General features: G+C 54.7%; 1 protein-coding gene across 1 annotated transcript in view; it reads right to left on the bottom strand.

Annotated features, from left to right (window-relative positions):
• The window catches only part of LOC138102228 (zinc finger protein 729-like), a 427,468-nt gene that overhangs the window by 254,266 nt on the left and 148,932 nt on the right, over positions 1 to 24,270 (bottom strand). The window contains exons 5-6 of the mRNA XM_068999958.1: positions 11,358 to 11,579; positions 11,115 to 11,189 (exon numbers count right to left, since the gene is read on the bottom strand). Of these exons, the coding sequence (XP_068856059.1) occupies positions 11,115 to 11,189; positions 11,358 to 11,579 (297 nt within the window). The remainder of the gene's footprint in view (positions 1 to 11,114; positions 11,190 to 11,357; positions 11,580 to 24,270) is intronic.

The raw sequence follows: 24,270 nt of genomic DNA, 5'->3' as shown, positions 1-24,270 counted from the left end.
AACTGTTGACCTGCCTGTAAGGTGCAGCAAAAGCTTTGCAGGGTTTGGTTCAAGGTACCCAAGGTTGGAACAGGGAAGTGTTCGAGTCCCTTCTAAGAGAAGGGTTGGAGTCTTTGTGCCATGACTGCCTGGGATCCATGGAACAAGTGTGTTCTGGCAGACTCTGGGACCTCGAGAGCAATCCCATCCAGGAGCCAGCACTGGACCTGCACCCTGGTGGGAGCAGCGTTTTACGGATGGAAAACGGGCAGCTGGGTGTGCAGTGGGAACCTCAACCCAGGTCATAGAAGCCCAGGCTTTAGCTTTGAACACATCAGCACAAAAAGCAGAATGAATGACCTTTCCTAGAAATCACTGAAGGAAAAAGGGTGAACATATGGACTGATTTGAACTATGGGTTTGGAATAATAGACGCCCAGGGAGCCACAGAGGAAAGGGCACAGAGGTCTCCAGTGAGTACAAAAAGAAATCAGTCACCTACTGCAGAGTGTGCCAAAGCCAAAAGAAGTGGCCCTGATACCCTTGTAAAGCCCATGGGTTTGGAGACTCCCCAGTTAATCCAGGGAATCCATTGGCTGACCAAACAGCTCAAGAGGGTGCTGAAAAAGCTCTCCTTGCACTAATACCTAGCAAAAACTTGAATGTTCTGCAACAAAAGCCAGTTCCAGTGATCAGGACAGGCAGTCAGCCCCAGCAGCAGCAGCTACGGAAAATCCCAGCAGGTGATTGGTAACCCCATGTGGGCAGGTAATTGGAGCTCCACAATTAATGTATAATGGAACTAAAACACCAGGAAACACATTAGGAAATGGAGAATATGGTGGCCAGTTTACAAAGGAATCTAGTAAGCACAAAAATGGGAAAAAATAATAGATCAGTTGTTGAGAAAGATGGGATTGGTTTTGAAGGAAGAAGGCTGCCTCCAGGGCTCGTTACATGGGAATCACCAGGTGATTTTGGCCAACTGATTTTGCAGAAGTGCCCAGGCAGAAGGGGGACTGGCACATTTTGGTATTGGTGGATACTTCTTCTGGATGGCCAGAAGCTTTCCCATGTGGCACCAACAAGACAAGGGAAGTCTCAGAAGTTTTGCTGAAATGAATATTTAATAGCACTGGGACTAACTCTTGTAAGCCTTAAAAGGTGCATGGTTCTCAACAGATCATTGGGGCTGGACTCGCCTGTTCATCCTTTCCAACCAGGAGATGCGGTGTGCATCAGAACCTGGAATTTTGGAACAATCCAGCCAAAGTGGAAGGGACCATCTCAAGTCCTCCTGGTAACCTACCCTGCACTCAAGGTAGAAGGAATCAAACTCAGGGTTCATCACATGCGGGTAAAACCAGCGAGCACACATTAAACACAGCAGAAACAAGACTGACTGACACCATGGAGTTTGGGGTTTTACATAAATCCTATTGTTTTAGGTATTGAATAGGATTTTCTAAAGGGATACTATTTATTTGATCTAGATTAGGATGATCAATAATTGCATATCTATAATAATAACAGAAGCTATATTGGTAACTTCTGGGAAGGAAAATGTGGTTTTCAAAGTCTGTGCAAGATGTTGGCAGATGACAGAATGTGACCCCTGTAACAGCTTGTTTGCCAACACCAACCTGTGCAGAAAATCCAGTTCCGTGGGGAGCTTCAGTCAGCAATTTGACAAAAATCTGGGAACACGTGTGGGAAGGAAATAGCACCCAGGGCACCTGGACAGGGATGGAAGGAGAATATTCCTTACCATGGACACATAAGAACGATACTGCTGAGAATTGTAACATTTCCAAACTGGATCTGGAAATTACCTCAGGAAATATTGATCATCTGACAGATTGCACTGATAGCCCCTGGGGCTGTCAAATTCCAGCAGTATGGAATCGCCCTCACACAGGACAATGGGAATGTTTCCAGGCAGTTCAGGGGTGTCTGGGCTGGGAAGGGAGCCCAGGCCTTCCACGGGACCCCTTACAGGTGGGTATAAAATATCCTGATTTAATAGGGTCAAGGCCAAAGGATCCCAGGACAAAGGAAAAGTGGGATTGCCCTGGGACAGACACTTGAGCTGTTTGGAATCCTGAGGTGCAGCAGCTCCTGGCTGTGGCCCAGGCTCTGAGGCTGGGCTGTGTTTGTAGAAATGATTCTGCCTTTCTCAGTGACACTGGGCTCAGCCAACAAACAGCGAGCCTTGGAGAGGCACAGAGTGTCAGCAGGATGCGGTCAGATCCTTAGGAGCCCCAAGAAGGGTGGGAAGTGATGGAATTTGGAGCACACGTTTGGCCCTGGGAGAATCAGGAGCACCATGGACACTGGGGGTATTAACGTTCCGTCCCTCGTGCAAGGAGTCACCACCGGGAACCCAACTGTGGGGAAAGGTTAAAGGGGATGGAACTTGGAAACATCCCAGTGCGGGAACTACAGCGGGATGGATTTTAGAATTCATCTCTGCTCCGCAAAGATCTGCCTTTAGGAACAGAGCAGCCACACACCATTGGGCTCTGCAGATGGAAACTTGAGTGAATGCAGCTCCTTTGGGGTTTGCTGAAATAAAGGAACAATTGCCAGCCACAGCTAAAATGACCTCACAGAGCAGATTGGCTTTAGCCCTATTGCTGTTACATGGACAGGGAGTATGTGGATTCTTGAACTGAAACAGCAACACTTGTTGTGTGCACATTCCAAATGTGATGCTGGATTGGATGATCGGGTAGAGAGGATAAAATCAGTTGCTGCATCCAGCAGGGAATTAAGGGGAGGATTAGACAGTAACTGGATAAAATATTTAAAGGACTTGGATTTTCTCTGACTGATGGTTGGCCTGACTTTTGCAAAGTCTAACTGGGATCCCAGCAATACTTGTGCTTGTGACACTTGCTTTGAGCTGTGTAAAGAACATGGTTGTGAAAGCAGCTGAGGAACTCGTGGGATGTGAGTAAAGGAGCAGAGTGAGGCTTCCGAAGGCTTGAAGGGAAGAGAAGCTTCCCAACCCTCCAAGGGGCGGAAATTTGCCAGATGAAAAGCCGTTTGCACCTGGTGGGTTCATACAATGCTTCTTCTCCAAAAGCCACTGGCCATGGAACCGCACAAGGCTGATTCTGTAGGCAGCAACCAGCCCAGGTGTGCCAACTTTCACCAGTTCACCGGGCAGTCAGGGCTGGCTTTGGGGTCACCGACCACCAGGGACCCCCAAAGAGAGCCCCAGGGCAGAAGAACGGATGTGCAAAGGGGTGGGGGAAATATGCAATGATTTTGGGGCAATGATTATCGTGTGTGTGTTCATTGTGGGACAATCTGGGAATGAGTCTGTGAAACACAGTCTGCAAACAGGAACATTCCTGAACTCGGCACACATGACTTTGGGAGGGGCTCTCCCCTCGTGCATCCGGCCCAATAAAGAATGCTGCTGCTTCGTGCTGCGCTGGTGCTGAGGAGGTTTTGTTTCCCTGAAGTTTTGGTAACACCTGTGTGCCTGTGTCACAGAGCCACAGAGCAGCTGTGATGTCAGAAAGGGGCTGTGTGACATCACAGGGTGGCTGTATGACATCATAGAGTCTAGGGCGACATCATGGAGCAGCTCTGTGACATCAGAGAGTGGTGCTGTGACATCATAGAGTTGGCTGTGACATCACAGGTTGGGCTCTGACATCACAGGGCAGACTATGACATCACAGAGATGGCTGTGACATCACAGGGTGCTGGTGTGACATCACAGTGCAGAGTTGTGACATCACAGATAGGTCTGTGTCATCACAGGGTGCTTGTGTGGCATCACAGAGTGGTTGTGTGACATCACAGGGTGGCTGTATGACATCATAGAGTCTAGGGCGACATGGAGCAGCTCTGTGACATCAGAGAGTGGTGCTGTGACATCATAGAGTTGGCTGTGACATCACAGGTTGGGCTCTTGCATCACAGGGCAGACTATGACATCACAGAGATGGCTGTGACATCACAGGGTGCTGGTGTGACATCACAGTGCAGAGTTGTGACATCACAGATAGGTCTGTGACATCACAGGGTGCTTGTGTGGCATCACAGAGTGGTTGTGTGACATCACAGGGGAGCTGTATGACATCATAGAGTCTGCTGTGACATCACAGAGCTATCACAGTGATATCACAGAGAGGACTGTGACATCACAGATGGGTGGCATGACATCACAGAATGTCTATGACATCACAGGGTGGCTATGTGACATCACAGAATGAGTTGTGACATCACAGAATGCGTTGTGACATCCCAGGGTGGCTGTGTGACATCCCAGGGGGTTGGATGCCATGGCAACCCTCAGCAGTTCCAGTTCCCTTGGAAATCCCCCAGGACCCATTGCTGCACTCAGGGTCCGTGGCCACTTGCCCGCAGACCTGTGGCTGCCCTCGGCTGCCATGGCAGCCCTCAGGACAGAGCGGTGCCGGGGCTGGTGCCAGCTACAATTGCACTGACACTCGCTGATGCCCTCAGGTGCCACGGCAGCGGCCACAGGGACCCGTTCCTCCCTTTGGTGCCACGGACACCAACGCTTGGCCCCGCTGCCATGGGGATTGGCACGGTCACCTGCACTCAGGGCCCGTGGCCGGCCACTGCTGCCATGGACACGGGCACTGAGCCCTGGGCCACAGTCGGCTGCCGTGGCCACCAGCCCAAGGTCCTGTGGCCAGGGCCGGGGCTATGGAAAGGAACCCGTGGAGCCGTGGTGATGGTGGATGGCCATGGGGTGCTGCTGTGGGCTGGGGCAGAGGGAATTTCCTTGCCAGGCCTTTCTCTGGGGCTGTGTTTGGCTCTGTGCTGAGCACAGCGTTGCTCACACGGAGATGGTTTTGTTCTTGCTGAGCTTGCACAGAGCCAAGGCCTTTCCAGCCCCTCGTCCGGCCACGCTGGGGAGGGGCTGGGGGTGAGGGGGAGCTTGGCAGGGGTCACAGCCAGGACAGGTGACCCCAACTGACCCCAGGGATATCCCAGACCACAGGACATCATGGCCAGTGTATAAAGTGGGGGGAACAAGGAGGAAGGGGGGGACATTTGGAGTGAGGGTTTTTGTCTTCCCAGGTAACACTCAGGCAGGATGGGGCCCTGTTTTGCCGGTGGGCAGGGTCAGCACCAAAGACACAGACCCTACTGAAGGGATTGTGCAATTTATAAAATGCAAATCTGCAAAGAATTACAAAAGCATAAGCTCAGCAAAGCACATAATCATTAGCAAAGAATCACAGCAGGAACAACTCAGCAATGCCCCCAATCATCAGTGCCAAAGATTGCCTGCAGTGATTAACCAAGATCCAGCCCCAGTGACCCTCAGACTTTACCATCACCCAGAGCCACCCATCAGCTGGGGGAAGCTGTCCCAGCCAAGGACTGGAGAGCCACTCCCGGACACTGGGAATTCCTGCAGCTGCCTCCAGCCACAGCTGAGGCTCCAACCCCGCTGGGAGAGGGCCCAGCTTTGACAGTGCTGGAGAAACAAACTGACAGCACTTCTAGTGCAGGAACATCTGCTTTCATCCTCCTCTTGGCTTCCTCCTAAGCCTGGCCAGGGCTCAAGGAGGAGCCAAGGGAGCTGACTTTGACCATACAGCCCCAAACAAGGCCAGATGTTGGATTTCACAGCCTTGTCCTAGCCGCCCGCAGTGCCCAGGCTGTGCTGGCTGTGCTCAGAGCAGGGCCCAAAGCTGCCCAGCATTGCTGCCTTTGGGAGCAGAGCAGGAGGGCAGGACATGTGCCCAGCCTGCAGCCAGCCATGGCACAGCCACCTCCTCAGCAGCTGCCCAGAGCCCAAAAGCAGCTTGGCAGCCACTGAAGAATTCCCTGCAGCCGCCCCAGCAAAGGGGGAACCTTTGGTGCCCGGCCAGGCCATGCCATGCCCAGCTCTGGGAGCATCCCCCTGGCTCTGGACTCACCTGCACACTGGCCGTGGAGCGTGTCTTTGGAGAAGGTGCCAGAATCAAAGGCCATCATCTTCAGCTGCCACTGGCCAGCTCCAGGAAGAGGTTGTTGTCCTTGAGCTCGTCCTTGGTGGCTCCAGCAGCAGCAGCCCCACCTGGTACAGCTTCTCCAGGGGCTCCTTCTCCTTCCCTGGGGCCACACCAGGCTCTCAGGGTTCTGCCCAGGGCCCCAGCCATCAATGAACCAGACAAACAAAACCAGGGGGGATGGTGGCCACCAGTGCTTGCCAGAGCAGGCCTCCAGCTCAGCTGCAGCCCAAGAGCTGCGTGTTCCCTTCTGATGCTCCCTGCTCAGAGCTACAGGCAGGACAAAATAGTCTGCTTTGCTTTGCCACTGATTGCCAAGAGCTGTGTGGGGCTGTTACCTGCCAGGCCCCTGGATCACACTGTGCCCGTGGGTCCCTGCCATCCTCTAGGGCACATGAACACCCTGCAGCCAAGGGGCACTGAAGAGCTCTTCCAAGGACGGCCTGTCCAAGGGCTGCATGGACAAGCACCTCTTAAGAACATCCTGGCACTCTGGGCACAGAAACCAGAAACCACCAGGCAGCTGCAGAAGGATCCCGCCCGCTTTGCCCCCCGTTCCCGTGCCCAGGCCATGCTGGCTGTGCCCAGAGCTGGGCCTAAACTTGCCCATGGATTCTGTGCTTTGGAGGGCAGCAGGAGAGCAGGACATGTGCCATCTGCTCAGAGCTGCCAGAGCGGGATGCTCCTGAGCCCGCTGCTGGCTCCCAGCACTGCTATTCCCCCTGTGCTGCAGAGATGAGGGATCCACACAAAAGGAACCACACCAGGAGCCGACACTTTCATTGCCTGCCAGAAATGGGTCTCATTTTGCTCTGCATTCCTTTCCTAGCAGGTCTTATCTATTAAAAACAAGAGAAAAAAGAAAAGAACCAGAAAAAGTATGAGAGATAAAAACAAAACCCAAATGTGGAAAGAAAAGTCTTCTGCAACTTTGGATTCAGAGGGAATTGATAATTTTTTAAAAGAGAACTCAGTTATTTATCTTTTTTTTGTTTCATTCAGTACTTACATTGTTTTCCTTCCTTCCTTCCTTCCTTCCTTCCTTCCTTCCTTCCTTCCTTCCTTCCTTCCTTCCTTCCTTCCTTCCTTCCTTCCTTCCTTCCTTCCTTCCTTCCTTCCGAATTCCTTCCTTCCTTCCGAATTCCTTCCTTCCTTCCGAATTCCTTCCGAATTCCTTCCGAATTCCTTCCTTCCTTCCGAATTCCTTCCTTCCTTCCTTCCTTCCGTCCCTCACAAGCCACTTCTCACCCCATTGAAGGGGTGCAAAGCAGCAGGATCCCCTCCCAATTAGGGTCCTCTCACCCTCCCAAAATGTGGGGATTTCACCTCAGCCCCCCAAACTGCGGCGGGTTTACGGCACTTTCACCAAATTCCCTGCAACCTCCCAGAAGCCACTTAGAGGCCCCAAAATTGTCAAAAAGCAGCAGGAGCCTCTCCAAAAGCAGCTCCTGGTTTTCCTCCCTGGAGTGCCCCACTCCAAGTGTTCAAACCACCCCATCAATCCCAAACTTCATCCCACCCCCATGATGCCACCCCCATCCCATCCCATCCCATCCCATCCCATCCCATCCCATCCCATCCCATCCCATCCCATCCCATCCCATCCCATCCCATCCCATCCCTCCTGGACACCAATTCCCCTTCTGTGGTTCCTGACTCCCCACAGCCGGGCCTTGGGGCTGACGGATCGAGCCATTTGGGGCTGCCATCGACACATTGGGGCTGGGATTGAGTTTATTGGAGGCACCCGCTCAATCCCTCCATCCCTAATGGGAGCTTGGAACCTCTCCTCAGCCCTTGCTGTGCCCATGGGCTCACCTGAAGTCCCAAAATGAGAGCCAGGGCCCCACAGCCCATTCAGAACCTCTCAACATTGCCAGAAACAGCAGCATCCTTCCCAAAATGGGCTCCCCGGCTCCCTGACAATAGGTCCCCCTTCCAAGCACCAGAGCCCCCCTCTCAGAACCCCTCCCTAAGCGTTGGGGGCACCCCAAAAATGCCTCAGGAATGGGACGTACCCTAAAATCCCTTCAGGAATGTGGGATACCCCAGAACCCACTCAGCAACGGGGTCCCCCCGGCCTCATCATGCGCAGCCTTCAGCTGGCTCAGCCAGAGCCCATCCCGCCCTCAGCAGCCCCAGCCCAGCCCAGCCCTCCTGGGCAGGAAGCCCCAATGGCCGAGCCGGCCTGGGACACTTGCAGGGATGCGGGGGCAGCCGCAGCTTCTGGGGCCAGCCTGTGCCAGGCCCTGAGCGCCCTGCCAGGGAACCATTGCTGCCCCACATCCCATCTCAGCCTGCCCTCGGGCAGCGGGAAGCCGTTCCCTGCGGCCCGGCCCCGCAGGCCCTTGGCAAGAGTCTCTCTCCCCCAGCAATTGCTGCTCCTCCCTGCTGCGGGGCCCGAGCTGCAAGTTGATTTTCTGCCGCTGGCCCCGGCCCAGCCCCGAGCCAGGGCCAGCACCTTGCCCTGGAGCTCTGCGGGCGCTGCGTTTGTGCGGCCGCACCGCAGCGGCCGCAGCTCGGAGCTGCCCTTTGTGTCCCCGCCGGCAGCTGGCAGAGCTGGCGGGGCCGGGCCAGGGCCGGGCCAGCCCCGGCCTTCCCGGCTCTGCGACACAGCGGCGGCAGCCCCAGCCTTCCAGCCCTGCACACGCTCCCACACAAGCGTCCAGAGCCGCGGCCACGCAACGCAACTGACCGGCCGCTGACCCCCCAGCCTGGCCTGATGGCCATTCCTCTGCCCACACCTCGGCCAAGCTCCCCTTGGCCACCTCCTGAGCCACAGTGCCACAGACAAGTGCCACATACAGCTACACAGCTCTGCCCGGAGCTGGCAGGGAACGTTCATTCAACATAAAAACCACCAAGAAAAAGAGAACTGCCCCCAGCAGAGCTGTTCCCTCCTGCAGTAGTTACACCTGCACACCCACAGCACCTGAGACTGCAAGCAATGAGCATTCCCTGGGCACATGTGCAGCCCAAGCAGCTCGAGGACAGCCTTGCAGCAGGACTGCTCTCAGCTGAGCCAAAAAGGCCCCTCTGGCAGCTGCAGGGCCATTGCAAAGGGCAAGGGCCAGAGCCTCGGCCCATGGGGGAGGAAAGGGCTCTGAATTCCCCTGCCCTGGCACAGAAACCCTGTTCCCAGGCTGCTTCCCACACAGGATTCCTCTGGAGGGCTGCGGAAAGCTGAGAGGCAGCTCTGGCTTCTCCACTTTCCATGTCCTAGAGCTGCCTGGCAGAAGAAATGGAGGGACAGCTCTGGTGGCACAATCCCTCCCGGCCCAGGGCACAGCGCTGGGAAGGTCTTTCCATTCTGAGGCTTTGCTGCGGCCAAGGAAAGCTCCTGGCTCAAGGTCACCTTTCTTGCTGGGCCAGACCCCCCGAGTGGCCCAGCAGCAGCAGAGAATTCCAGCACAGCCCCGGCACGGGCAGGGCGGCCCTGGGCGGGCTGCGGGAGCCGGCAGCGCCTGAGCTCAGAGCAGCTGAGCCCGGGGGCTCTTGGCCAAGGCTGAGGCCCAGCGAGCATTTCTCAGGTCACAGGGCGGCCTGGAAAGGCGCTGGGGGGGATAATTCACCCCCCAGTGCGGTCCCAGTGGCTCCCCGTATTTCCATGTCCGTGCTCCCAGCGCTGCTCCCAGCCCTGATCCGTGGGGATGGGAATGTCCCGCTCCCTTCCCGGGGCAGGCTCACACCTGAGCCAGGTGTGCAGGGCAGAACCTTGCCCTGAGCCCAAGCCCTGTCCTCCCTGCAGGATCTGCTTCCCATCGGCCTCTTCCTCCTGCGGCCCCAAGCCCAGCTCGGTGCTGAACGAAGGGCGCTGGGCCGGGGTCATCCCCCGGCGGGGGCTGCGCACCCCCTCTGCCCCCTCCCCAAATTCCCTCCCGGGGCAGCAGGGGCTGGCTCAGGAGCCCTGTGGGCAGGAAAAAGGGGGTGACACCAGAATGGGGGGTCACACACGCTCTGGGGGGACACACACAGCCCCTGGGGACCCCCCTCACCTTCTCCCACAGATCCAGGAGGATGAACCCAAACATGGAGCCCCCAACCCCCAGCAGCATCTTGGGGGTGGGGTCTGGTGGCAGCTTTGGGGATCTGGGGGTCACATATCCCAAAAACTCCCTCCAGCCCCACAGCTGCTCCCAGACCCCTCAAACCACCCCACAGCTCCCAGCCAGGACTCCCTCAACCACTCCCTGAAATAGAAATGGCCCCAAGAGCCACCAAATCCCCTCCCCACCTCCTCCAACATCCACCCAAATTCTCTGCAAGCCACAGAGCCCTGCCAACACCCCAAAACTCCCTCACAGACTGCCCCAAAAGCCCCCCAATCCTAATCACAGCACCAAAAAAGACCCCAAGAGCCACAAAAGCCCCTCCCAGTCCCCCAAGGAGCTCCCAGACCCCCTCCCACCCCCCATGGCACCGACCAGGACAGGGTGGTGGACAGGAACATCCACAGGCCAGAGCCGCTCGGGCACTTCAGCAGCGATTTGGGTACTTTGGGGGGGACACCCCAGATGGGCAGACCCAGGGCAGGGACTGGGACAGACAACCGGAATTGCTGGAGAACAGATGGGCTCAGGTGGACACGTTCTGCCAGCACAACTACGAGATTGTGGTCCCAATCTGCCTGGCTTTGCAGCCCCACAACACTCAGATCCTCCCAAATATTCCTCTGAACCCCAAATTCATCCCCAAATGGTGGGAAAATGGTGCAGCTTTAGATCTCTTTGTTTAATTTCTTTATTTTTACCCCAGTTTTGTTTGTTTCAATGGGATAAACATCGAAATTACTTAGATTGAAAACAACCTCCAAGATCATCCAGGGTGGCTTGATGCCACCAGAAGAAACAATTGGACAGAACAGATGAAAATTTTTAGGGTGTAAAGTTAAAAAATCAGCTCTTCCCAATGAATTTCCAATGTTGATCAGAGTCCTGATGGATGTTCCAGCCCCTGCGTTCACCCAGGCGTCTACGGGGATCCAGGAGAACGTGGAGAGCACCAGCCAGGGGTCTTCCCAACACAGATCACAAGGAATGTGGGTATCCAGGGCTCTTCCCAATGTGGGTCCTCTGATGGGGGATGCAGTTTGAGCAGAGGACAAAGCTCTTCCCGCAGTTGGGGCACTCTCAGGGCTTCCCTTACCGGTGCCTCCGTTGGTGTCTGGTCAAGTGAGAGCTGCTGTAGAAGCTCTTCCCACACTCAGGACACTCGTAGGGTCTCTCCCCGGTGTGGATGCGCTGGTGGGTGATGAGGTGGGAGTTTTGCCTGAAGCCCTTCCCACAGTTGGGGCAGCGGAAGGGCCTCTCCTCTGTGTGAATCCGCTGGTGCAGGAGGAGACTGGAGCTGGTCTGAAACCTCTTCCCACACTCAAGACACTCATAGGACCTCTCCCCTGTGTGAATCCTCTGGTGCTTGACTAGTGTTGAGCTCCGTCTAAAGCTCTTCCCACATTCCAGGCACTTGTAGGGCCTCTCCCCCGTGTGCACACAGTGGTGGGTGAAGAGGTTGGAAGTGTGGCTGAAGCTCTTCCCACATTCCAGGCACCTGTAGGGCCGCTCCCTGGTGTGAAGCTGCTGCTGGATCACCAGGTTGGAGATCCAGCGGAAGCTCCGGCCGCCTTCCCGGCACAGGGTGAGTCTTCCCTCCTCAGAACACCCTGGGCTGGTTTTGGAGTCCCTCCTCGTGGGGTATCTCTGGGGCTTTTCCTCCCCATTGGATTCCTGCGCCGTGGAGCTGCTCAAAACGGCCTCTCCCACCAGGTTCTGCTGCGGGGATTTGTCCTCCCTGGACTCCGTCCTCAGCTCCTTGTCTGGGGAGGAAGGACAAGGAGAGGATGGGATTTGCCTCTGTGCCACAGGGAAGGGCAAGGAGATCCCCCCAGTCCATCCCCGGCAGGACGGCATCGGCAGCGGGGTTGTCCTGCAGCCGGGGGCGATGCTGGGCTGGGAGATGGAGCAGGAGAGAGGGGGAAAGGGGCACTGACTTCCTCCTCACCTGCCTGGGGGTCCTGGGGCATCTTCCTCTTCCTCGCAGCCTCCTCCTCCATCTGGCCAAGGGCTGGGAATGGGAAATCCTGGTTTTGGGAGAAACAAGGGCTGAGTGTGTTGAGTTGGGGGTTCCTACTGCCCAAGTCCACCTCTAGAAGTCACCGGGTACCTGGTGTCCATAAAAACCAACAAAAAATTGACAGTGAGTCCAAAAAAAGCCTCCAGGAGTTCCCCCTTTCCAGTCTCCTCACTTTGGGGTTCTGGGGGTCCCCCTTGTCAGGGCTGCTGGGGGTCCCGTGGGTCCTGGGGATCCCCCCTCTCTGGGGTCCTGCTTAGGGATGCTGGGGGGTTTTGGGGGTCCCACAGGCCCCTTTTTTCCTGATTCTGCTTTGGCTCCCAGAGGTCCCAGGGTCCCCCTCTTCAGCCTCCCTCCACTCCAGGCACTTAGGGCTCCCCCCTCTCCTCACCGCCCCTTTCAGGGCTGAGGGGTCCCAGCCCCGCCTCATCTCCAGGCCCCCCCACCCCTCCAGGCTCTTGGGGGTCCCCCAGCTCTGGTATTGTCCCTCTCTGCTCTCCCCACTCCAGGGGTCCCGTGTTCCAGCCCCCAGCTCTCCTGGGGATCCCCAAAGCCAATGTCCCACCCTGCCAGTACTGGGCAATCCTCACATGGACCCCCAAGACCCCCAAGGGGCAATTATGGCTCAGCTTTGGAGTCCTGCAAGATCCACATATCCCCTCTGGCCCAAAAAATCCCTCCCAGGAACATGCAAGGACAGCTTGGGCTCGATTCCAGAATCTGCAAGCTCCAAACACCCCTCCAATAAAACCCCTCCTGGTGACCCCCCAATAGATTTGGGGTGAGCTCCCCCTCCCCGCTCACCTGCAGGATGGGGGGGAAGATGCTACCAGGGCTGGGGGTGCTGCGGACACAGTGGGCGGGCAGTGGAACCTCGTGGTTCTCCAGCTCCTCCTCCTCCTCTCTCCCTCCTCTTCCTCCCACTCCTCCTCCACTCCCACCCTGCCCCCCCTTTCCCACCCCCTCTGCCCCACGGCTGCCACAGCACCAGCTGCTGTGTGGGGGGAGCTCCCTGATCAGCCCCAGGGATGGACAGGGGGGTTGGGGACCCCCCAGTGCGGATCCCTCCCTTCCCCAGAGCCCCAGGGAATCGCTCCAGGGCTCAGGTGCTGGGGGACAGGGCTGGACCCCCATGGAACCACTCTTCTTCTGTCCCGACCCCCCCCTTTCCCTCCCCTCTCCTCCCCTTTCTCAGCGTTCCCCCAATCCACAGCCCCATTCCAGCTCAATTGGGGTGTCCCATCCCCCTCCCACTTTGTTTGGGGGTCCCAGCCCCCTCTCCCCCCCCTTCTGCATCTTCCCCATCCCCAATCCCCACCTCCCCTCCCCCGGCCTTGGTTTTGGGGGTTCCAGGCCCCTCCTGCTCACTTTGGGGGTTCCATTCCCCATTTCGCTCAATTTGGGGTCCCAGACCCGGCCCCTTCTCACCGCTCACCCCGCGGCCGGGGGGGCTCCCAGCACCACCAGTGCCACCAGTGCGGCCCCAGCTGCCCCCACACGCCCCATGCCCAGCGCCGGGCGCTGCCGACAGCCCCAAAGCAGCCGCGCTGTGCCCTGGGGGGTCCCCAGAGCGGCCCCGCCCCGCACGGCACTGGGAGCACCAGTCCGGACCAGTGCGGAGCGCGGGCGGGCGGCATCAGCCGTGCCCGGGCAGGGCCGGGCCCCGCGGGGCTCCCGCCCGCACTCGGCCCCCGCCGGGACAGCGCGGGGGGGCCCGGCCTGGCCGCCCCCACCTCCCCCTCCCCAAATTCCGCTCCGGGGGGCGCTGGGGGCGGGGGGGGGCTCAGGTGGGGCCAGAGGTTCCGGAGCCACGTGTCCCCCGCTGCCAGCACCACCCCCTCAGGATTAGGGGTGCCCCAAAACTCCCTCGGAGCTGGCAGATACCCCGCAGGGCCCTAAGGAGTGGAGTCCCCCCGGCCTCATCATCCCCAACCTTCGGCTGCCTCATCCCAGGCCCCATCCTGCCCATCCCCCTCCCCCAGACTTCATCCCACACCCCAATCCACATCCCACCCTTCCCGGGCCCCATCCCGCGTCCCGGGGACTCCCCAATATCCCCCAAGGGGCATTTGCGACTCACCTTTGGAGTCCTGCAAGATCCAAACATTCGCCTCCCCCCCCGCCCCACCAAACCCCCCTTCCCCCAAGAACCAACAAAGATATTTGGGGCTCGGTGCTGGAGTCCTCCAAGCTCCAAAAATCCCCTCTCCCAAAACAACCCCAGGCACCGCCCAAGATATTTGGGGCCAGCTGCCCCTCGCCGGTCACCTGCGGGATGGGGGGAGCGAGGCCGAGAGCTGCGGACACAGAGAGCGATGGATGCACGTGGCGGCTCCTCTTCCTGCCTCCTGTCTCCCTCCTCTTCCTCCCGCTCCTCCCCCTTTATCCCTCCTCTTCCTCCCGCTCCTGCTCCTCCATCCGGCCTCCCCCCTCGCTCTTCCTCCTCCTCTTTCCCTGCTCCTCCCCTCCTGCCCGCTCCTCCTCCTCCTCCTGTTGTTTGTGGCTCCCATCCCGGCTTTGTCTGACATCAGCCCTGGGGCCGTGCCGTGCTCAGCAGCAGCAGCAGCAGCAGCAGCATCCTGTGCTCTGGCAGCACTCCCTGCTCCTTAGGGAAGGCTTTGGCATTTCTGCCGGGCACAGACACTGAAGCTCACCCCGACCTGCCCCGCTCCCATTGCTGTCCCCTGGGCGCTGGGCAGCTGCTGTGCCAGGGCAGCCCGAGACACAGACGAAGCCAAGTCCAGCCCAGCTGCCCGGGCTGATGCAGACGAGCCCCAGGGCCGAGGTCCTGCAGAGCCCCACGGAGCCCTCGGCTCCTGGCTGGGAACGGGCTGTGCTGCGGCTGCCACAGCGGCCACAGCGAGTCCTGGGGCTCCCCCGGCGCCGCTGCAGCAGCACCCGGGTTCCACCTCCTGTGCCAGGGCCTGGCCAGAGGCCATCAGATCCATGGGCTCCGTGCCGAGGAGGAACACAGCAACAATGGATCGGCTGCAGCCCCCAAGGACCTCGAGCAAATTGTTCAGGAACATTCAGACCTGGACCTGACGTTTGTGAAGCTGCAGCCGGCAGAGTCCTGTGGCGCAGGAGAGCCGGCTCGGGAATAGGAGACCTGCAAGGAGCTGCAGGAGAAACACCCTGAGCCTCAAAGGCCGCCACGGCCTGAATCTGTGCTGGGGAAAGTTCTTCCTGTCCGGGAAGAGATCCCGGGATGAGGCAAAAGCCAAGTTCATGGCTGGTGACAAGATTGCCGTGCAGGGAGGGCAGAGGAGGGACTGCGGGCGGAGGGGGGGAGCCCGGGAAGGAGGGAGGGGTGGGGAAGGTGTTTTTTAGGATTTGTTTTAGTTCTCCTTTAGTTTGTTTAGTTCTCCTTCTCCTGGTGTGATTGGTTTGGAAATAAATTCCATTAATTTCCCCAGCTTGGGTCTGTTGTGGCGCTGGCAGTGAGCAGCGAGTGAGCTCTCCCTGCCCCGATCCCAGCCCACAAGCCTTTCCTTCTGTGTTCCGTGTGCTGCGGCTGTGAGCAGAGTGCCAGAGCGGCTTTGGTGGCACCGGGCACCCGGCCGGGGCCAGCCCAGCCCAGCGGTGCCTGCAGTTCATTCCCTCGGCTGCAGCGCGGAGCGGCCGCAGGGCGGGTCCGGCTGCGCGGGCAGGCGGCTCCAGAAGCACCAACTGCGCCCCACGGGACAGGAGGAGGAGGCAGCGGGTGCCGGGGGAATGTCCTTCCTCTGAGCTGGCAGCGCCACGAGGGAGAGACTGGAGAGAAGGAAACGGGAGAGGAGGGACGAGGCTGGGGCTGTGGAGAGCTGCTGGGGCAGCCGGCAATTTTATTTTCCAAATCTCTGGGGCGAAAGGAAGCGCTGTGAAATCCGTCATGGAGGAGAAATAGCGATTGATGGAAACGGACATCCCTTGGGACTCAGTTTCTCCCTCTGCATTGCAAAAGCTGACAGACAGACCCTGAGCTCCGACGGACACCTGTCACCGGCGTCACGGCCCAAGGGATCGGAGCTGCGGCTGGCGGGGCTGGAAGCTCCGTTCAGCAGCTCCGCTGCCGCCCCCAAACCTCGGGCTGGAGCGTGGGGTCTGGGACACAGCCCCGTGCTGGGGGGCGGCAGCGGGAGCCGCGGGGCCCGGCCCGTGGGGGCGGCCGGGCTTGAAAAGTGCGCGGGGCCCCAGCGCGGTGTCCCGGTCTTGTTCCTCACCTTAACACAATGTCTTCAACTCCCTATGTGCCCTTCATTTAATCATCATTTCCTAAATGCTGACCCATCCCATCATCATCTCTACCCAGAACAGAATTTCCCAGGCCATTCCAAGTCCTTTATAGTTCTTAAAATACTGCGGCCAACCCCTGACCGTGATTTCCCCCACCCCCGCCTCCATGCAGACCTTGTTGTCTCCCAGCACCAGGATCGTTCCCACTGGCCCAGGTCTGCATTTAGCGAAGCCAACAGTACTTCTACCACTGCTTTCAGCAAGAACCAAATTGAGTCTTTACATTTCAACATAACCAGATGATGTCTACTTAGCATGAAATGTAGTTACTGTCCAAGAGTTGCATGTCCCAAGCAATTTCTTAGCATAATAAATGTTAAACACTTTGGGTTTAAGTGTTTGGAAATCATCTGCTAGCGTATATAGCAACTTCACTACATTCTTATTTTCAATATCTATGGAGAGCTAAGGAATTCCAATTATGTAAGGCTCTATTCTGTAAGCTCATTAAAAGTTAATATCCACCACAACACTGTCTCTCTATTTCATTGGTTCTTTGCAATTGCTTAGCAAAGATAACAAGTACCAGGCTTTTTAAGAGAGACACACGCTTTCTTACTTAAAAAGACACAATCTTGTTGCCACCAAAGCACTCACACAGGTGAAAGTCACAAATTTCCTGCCTCTTCCTTCCTTTCCAAACCAGTGCAGCATGAGAGAAAGCAGCTGTTTCCCGAGGCCGATGGGTCACAGACAGGTCAGATGACACTGAGGCTTGTTCCTCAGAGGCTGTCAGCAAGCAGCAGATGATGATTGCAAGGATCCAGGTGACACCATCACCCTCTCAAGAGAGGAATCCTTTAAGCAAGCACATTGCTCATCACTTCCATCCTGCTTTGGTCTAATGAACCAGCTCTTCCTGGCAATGAGCAGCAAGGGGATCTAATTTGACTTGCTATCCTTTTACATTTTATTCAATCATTACATCAGAACAGACATTTTACTTTTGTTTCAGTTACTCCAGAGGACCTTGGCACAAAGCAAAATGAAGTCAAATGAGAAATAGCTAGCTTAAATTTATATACACCAACAAATCATGCTGTGTTTCAACAAGTGTAAGAGAGACATGGGACTTTCCTTCCCTCTGAGCAGCTGCAAGCATAAAAAAAGCAATGATGCAATGTTCATTAATAAAACTTTCTTAGAAAGCTCTTCTTATGGCCAGATTCAACATCTACAGGAGATACCCGAAACACACTCATTGTGCTGCACTTCCCTTTTTCCATTCACGTGTTATATCTACTGAAAATATGTTACCGAGTAGGTATGAACACACCATGCTCCCAAATTTTCCCGAAGTAAAACATATATCTGTGTATGTTATAAACAATCAAACACAAGGGAGAAAAGCTGGCACAGATGCTGCAGCAAAGGAAATTCATCACATTACAGATCTCCCCTGATACGGAAATTGGCCAGGACTTTCATCAGTGATGGGAAGGAATTTCTCATCTTCCCATTTACAGCACCTGAAGCAAGAAGGACCCAACACCTTAAGCGGTGTCCAAGATAGCACAGAAATTTAAACAGAGCCATTTACAAAGGGCAGCAATTCATCTGGCCAGCTCACACCTCAGATAACTATCTGCAGAACCCAGAGCAACATAATACTCCAAGGAGTAGTGAGATAGCCAGAAGATTCTCAGCTAAAGAAAATCAGGCAAGAACAGGAGGTTCCTTAGCCTGGCTAGCCCAGATAACTTCTCCCAGCCATTAGCATGAGATGAAACAGAAAGAGAGAGGCTGAATTACTTGCGGTGTACAGATACTGCCCGAGGGAAATGTGACAGGGGACCTACAACATAAAAAATGCACTTAACTGTAAAAACTAGGAAGTGAAGCTAAAAATGAGAAAAATTAAAAGCTGTCCTTGGATATGCAGTAAAAGGCACGCTGACATCATAAACAGGAGAAGGAACACAAAAGCACCCAGCTGTTCAAAAGCTGTGCTATTAAGGTACGAAGAAATCAATGGTTTTTTTAAAGAAAAAATCCCTCAAATGTGAATGAGCTCAGTAACACTCAAAGCAATATTATTTGTTAGAAAAATCATCTGCTCCAGTGCCTGAAGCAAAAGGTTTGCAGTTTATTCCATCATTCCTTCAAATCCAGGGATTAGTGAGAACTTCCTAACAAATTCCTGCCTTGCCTTATGGTCCTTCAGTTTCACCAGGGCCAAAGCTTGCTGCTCACAGTCAGTACACGAGTCCCTGTGGTGTTACCATCCTCTCGGAGTGAGAAAAGCACTCGAGATGGTGAACAAAGAGATGGGGCAGTTTCCTGAAGCCTGAGAAGGATGTTCTCAACTCAGTGGCGCAAAGTCTGCTTTTGTTCAGACAGGAATGAAGAGGCAAAATGGCAGAAATTCATAATAGGAACGATGAGGAGAAACATTGGGTTGTGCACACATTCAGTCCAAGCAACATCAGCTCCAGGTGTGGTTTAAAATTCACGTTTGTGCTTTATTGAAGCCATGCACTGTATTTATGGCTCTCGGTGAATTCTGTATCCAAAAGGGACATGTTAGATGATTAAAAATTAGTTGGATTTCTTTCCTTCTCCTGTAGCAGTGCCAGTAGGAGAGGTAACCAAGGCAGTTCCCTGGCCTTCAGACATTGCACAGAAGTGGGATACATTGATACAAACTCATGCAGCCAAACTGCAGGTATCTAATTCAGGGCCTAAGACATGAAGCCAGGCTTCTTTTAATAAATCACGGACAGGGATGAGGTCCTGACATTAATATTCCACTCCTCCCTCTTTCTGCTGAGACAGTCTGGACAACACGAATATCCCTAATACAGATCCAGGGCTCTGGTATAACAGCCACCCCAAAAAGCCATAGTTCCAGTTGCCTTTCCTTTCTTTGCATCATACCAGGAGGAATCAAAAGGAATGAAAGCTATTTCATTTATTATTACAGGTGAGAACCCCTCTAAGTACACAGGAAGAGAAGTTGTATTTTGTAACCTTGTTCTCCATCTAGAAGTAAAACAGGGGCTGGTGTGAGGCAATGAGGGGAACAGAGAAAATGCTGAAAAGAAACTGAGGAATGTGAAGCCAAATTTTCAAGCATTCCAGGCAATCATACCACTCAGGGACATTCTACAGCTCAGCAAATCACATGCTGGAATGCAGTGGAGTATGGAGTAGGGAAATAGGGAACTGCTCAACAAAATAGGTGCTACAGCCTCTTGTGCTCAGGCTCTTAGCCCAAAGTATGTTCCAGCTCCAACTGAAGGACATTCTGAACCAGAGGAGTACTGACCTTTTGATTTTGGCAGTTCACAGTTCTCAGACATCAGAATGTCTCTGGCTCCTCTCATCCATTATTTTTGCTGTTTTCACTACTGGCCATCAAGTTTCCTGCAGTAGCCATCCATGAACCCCGGACCACTACTACATTAATAACACAGAGCATGGCTCTGAGAGTGCATTAGTGAGGTACCAAGAGAAAACCCAAATGATGATCCTCCTCACAGAAAAGGTAACAGACAAAAAAAAAAAAAAAAAAAGTGTGAAAATACTTTTTTAAAAGATGGCTGAAATTAGGTGAATTCTTAAAATTAAGTAAATGTCTGAAGTTAAATTTAAGCAAATTTAACTGTTGCAAAGTATTCTGAATACACATACAGTACAATATACTAGAGTCCAAAATTAAAAAATCTTACTGTCATGGAATATGGGGTAAGGGATATGTTTATTTGAAAAAATCAGTTCAGCAGAGACCTCTTTGCTACAAATATCTTGAATTTAATTCTTCTGCCTTGATACAACCTCCTGAGAAAATAAAAAATAAAATAAAAATCCTACAGGAAAAACTTGTGTTGGATGCAATCTACTCCCTCAGACCTGATACAAAAGTCTGATTTATTCTCTTGCTTTATTGTCTTAAGGAGAATGAATTAATTATTCTTCCACTCAGAAGTCTATGGCATTAATCCTTGAGTTGAATCAGAGAAAATTCAATCTCTCTTGAGTTCCCACTCCATTTACTTTTCTTGTAGTGTTCTGTTTTGTTGGAGTGAAAGCTCCTCTGGACTCAGGCCCAGAGGGAAGCCAAAGCACAGGGGTTGAATTAAAACCTTTGGACAAGCTGAGATACATGAAGTCACACCAAAGTGAAATAGAAATATAGATATTTTAACCTTTAGTAGAAATATATGCGGAGTGCCTGAAACATTGAAAAGCTGCAGCAGAGCTCTTACTGCAGTTCTTACTGCAGCAGTGTTACCTTTTCACAGAATTCTTTACTTTAGACAAAATATGGATAGAATGACACTGTTCACATTTTTTAGATGGAGTGTTCACATAAACAATAAGAGCTGATAGAAACTGCATCTGCAAATCTGTGTAATACCTGTGTAACACTGGTGTAAGGCTTACGAATGTTAGAATTAGACCAGGATAGGTTAAGAAAAGGAAAACTAGAATCGTGTGTTAATCTTATTGGTCAATTAACAAATATAATCCACACTTCTGCAAGAAAAAATATAGAGTCTAGAGTATAGAGCATATAGAGTACAGAGCATATAGAGTATAGAGTATATAGAGTATAGACTACAGAGAATATATAGAACATATAGACAATAGAGCATACAGAATATATAGAGCATATAGAGCATATAGAAGAGGAAGAAGAAGCTGTGTTTTCCTGCTGTTTGCTGTCACTGCTTGCCTTTATCATGTAACCCCCTTCGAACTCTGCCTTCAAGAAAGCTGTGAGACTATGAAATAAAGAGCTCAGCAGAACAGCAGCCTCCTCTGCTCTCTCACCCTGCTCCGGGAAGGAAGGGTACCCCGTCAAAAGCTCAGCAGCGCAGAGCCCCAAGGCTGCTGTGGGCAGCACGGCCCAGGGGCCGTTCCCACCCGCAGCGCTCCTGTCCTGGGCTGGGCCTGCACAGGGGCTGTGGCACCATGGCTGGGGCAGCGGGGCACAGAGGGGCCGCGGAGCCGCTGCCGGGGCTGGCAGCAAGGCCAGGGACAGACAGGGAATTTCTGTGCATTGCCTGCGCTGGGCAGGGCTGAGTGTGGGGAAGGCAGAGCTCAGCCGGCCTCGGTGGCTGCAGGAAAAGCCAAGAGCCCCAAGAGCCCCCGTGGCTGTGCTGGAGACCAAGGCTGGAGGAGGGAAATGCGGGGCTGCTGCGGGGTGGGGACGGGGATTGAATTCCAGCAGGCACCGACGTGGGGCTGAGAGACTCAAGGGCTCCTTGGCCTGAGCCTGTCCTGGAAAGGTCTCTCAGCCCTCTGTGCCCATGAAGGGCTTCAAGGAGCAGAGCTCATCTTGGCAGGACCCTCATGGAATCCCTGAGGGACAAATGCCAGTGCCTGCCCAGCCTTCCCAACGTCCCTGACACCAAAGACCTTTTCCACATCCCTCAGTTCCGGGTCAGTGCCCAGAACACAGCACAGGCCTGTCCAGGTCCTGGGGGTGATTCCGAAGGGAGGCAGCTGTGATTTCTCCCCACAGACCCACCACTCCGGTGCAGCCCTTGGCTGTCCTGAGCACTTTCCCTGGAGCCTCCCTGCCCTGGACGTTTCTCTCCATGCAGTTCTCAGCACAGCCCAGCAAAGAATTCAGATGGTTTCCCAGAGGACATTACTCTGGGAGTGAAGTGGCCTCAGGGCACTGTTTGTGCCCCTGGAATTGTGCCAGCCCCCAGTGCTGCTGATGGTGTTTGTGCTCACTCGGGTTCATCTCCCCACACCCACTCGATGCACTGCTGAAGGCTCCTCAGGACAGAGCAAACACGGACTGCTGGCCTGGGCACTTGGTGTCCCTCCGTGCAGGGACAAACAACCTCCTGCAGGTGAGGGCAGAGGCCAGTGCTGGGATTGGTGGTGGCAGGGGCTGGTGTGGGACACTTGCCCTGGGCACCTTCCCAGGCTGTCCCTGGAACAAAGGCCCAGCCCAGGCCCTGCTCTGCTGTTCCCTCAGGTCCATCCCAGGAGCTCTGGCTGGGCCAGGACACTGCTGCGTGCCCCCCCTGCACACTCCCCCCTGCCCGTGGGCACTGGGGTTTGCTTTGCCAGGGCATTCCTGGGGCACATTCCTGACAGCAGCTCTGGAGGAGAGCGAAGCCTTCCTGCCCTGCCCTCAGGAGATGCCCTTTGCTGATGGAGCTGCTGTGCTGGAGCCCGGCTGTGTCCCAGCAGTGCCCGTGGCCTGTCCCTGCCTGTGGTCACAGCACGGACAAGCAGCAGGACAGTGACCGAGCTGCCCGAGCACTCTGGCCTTGCACCCTCAGAAGGGCTGGGAAAGGGAGTGTGGAGCTGGGAAGAGCAGAGGTGGGAAGAGGCAGGGCCATTGTCCCTGGCCCTGCTGCTGTGCTGGGAGTCTCTTCCCTCCAGCTCTGCCCACAGGCACTGCCCCTGCAGAACCAGAGAAGGGCTGAGGAACAAACCTTGGACACAAAGGTCAGGGCAGCCCCTTGCTCTTATTCAAATGCACAGAGAAGAAGCCTCCTGAAAGTCTTTGTGTTTCAAAAGAAAGGTAGATGTTCATGTAGAAATGCTAGGAGTAGTACTACAGTACTTTATATAAAGCAGAATAACACCAGAAAAAGAATAAGAGAAAGCACCAATGAAAATATGGACAAAGAGGAAAAAAAAGGCTGAGATTGTAAAGTTACATTCTGAAGGTTCTGGAGCAGAAAAGAGAGAGTTTATTGCTTCTGAGAAGCATCCTAGTCATCATTTTCCTCGCACAGCAGAAGGAAATAGAAAGATTTTAACTTGTGAAAAGTATCCAGTCATCACTTTCCTCAGGGCATCCCTGAGCTCCTGGTTCCTCAGGCTGTAGATGAGGGGGTTCAGGGCTGGAGGCACCACCAAGTACAGAACTGACGGGGCCACATCCAGGGATGGGGACAAGATGGAGGGGGGCTTCAGGTAGGAAAACATAACAGTGCTGAGGAACAGAGAGAGCACGGCCAGGTGAGGGAGGCACGTGGAAAAGGCTTTGTGCCGGCCCTGCTCAGAGGGGATCCTCAGCATGGCCCTGAAGATCTGCACATAGGAGAAAACAATGAACACAAAACAGCCAAATACCAAACAGACACTGACAGCGATGAGCCCAAGTTCCCTGAGGTAGGATTTGGAGCAGGAGAGCTTGAGGATGTGTGGGATTTCCCAGAAGAAGTGGCCCAGGCCATTGCCCTGGCACAGGGGCAGGGGAAATGTATTTGCCATGTGCATGAGAGTGTAGAGAAAGGCACTGGCCCAGGCAGCTGCTGCCATGTGGGCACAAGCTCTGCTGCCCAGGAGGGTCCCGTAGTGCAGAGCTCTGCAGATGGACACGTAGCGGTCGTAGCACATGATGAGGAGGAGGGAATACTCTGCTGAGATGAAGAACAGAAAGAAAAACACCTGAGCAGCACATGCTGAGTAGGAGAGGTGCCTGGTGCCCAGAGGGAATTGTGCATGGCCTAGGGGACAGTGGTGCAGATGGAGCCCAGGTCAGTGAGGGCCAGGCTGAGCAGGAAGAAGAACATGGGGCTGGGCAGGTGCTGGCCGCAGGCTCCGGCGCTGATGATGAGGCCGTTGGCCAGGAGGGCAGCCAGGGAGATGCCCAGGAAGAGGCAGAAGTGCAGGAGCTGCAGCTGCCGCGTGTCTGCCAATGCCAGCAGGAGGAAGTGCCTGATGGAGCTGCTGTTGGACATTTCTGCACTCTGGACTGTTGGAAGAAGGCATTGACAAGCTGGGACAGATTCCCCTGAGTCAATCCTATGCTATTTTCTTAGGAATCCCCTCAAAACAACTTCTCCTCCTGTGACAGAACTTGGCTAAGCTTTTTGATTTCTGAGCTCAGGTTTGTGCTGCTGCCTCATCCGCAGCGTTGCTCTCAGCCTGAACACTGGGGGCCCAGAGGGAAAACAGGGCTCCCTGTGCCCCAGTGCAGTCGGACCTGCTGGTCCCCACACAAGTGCCCTTTGCTCATTTCACCTCCCTCTATTTCCCG

Source organism: Aphelocoma coerulescens, unplaced genomic scaffold (genome assembly GCF_041296385.1).
Source record: "Aphelocoma coerulescens isolate FSJ_1873_10779 unplaced genomic scaffold, UR_Acoe_1.0 HiC_scaffold_64, whole genome shotgun sequence".
NCBI lineage: Eukaryota > Metazoa > Chordata > Aves > Passeriformes > Corvidae > Aphelocoma > Aphelocoma coerulescens.
This window is presented reverse-complemented; position numbering and strand designations above follow the sequence as displayed.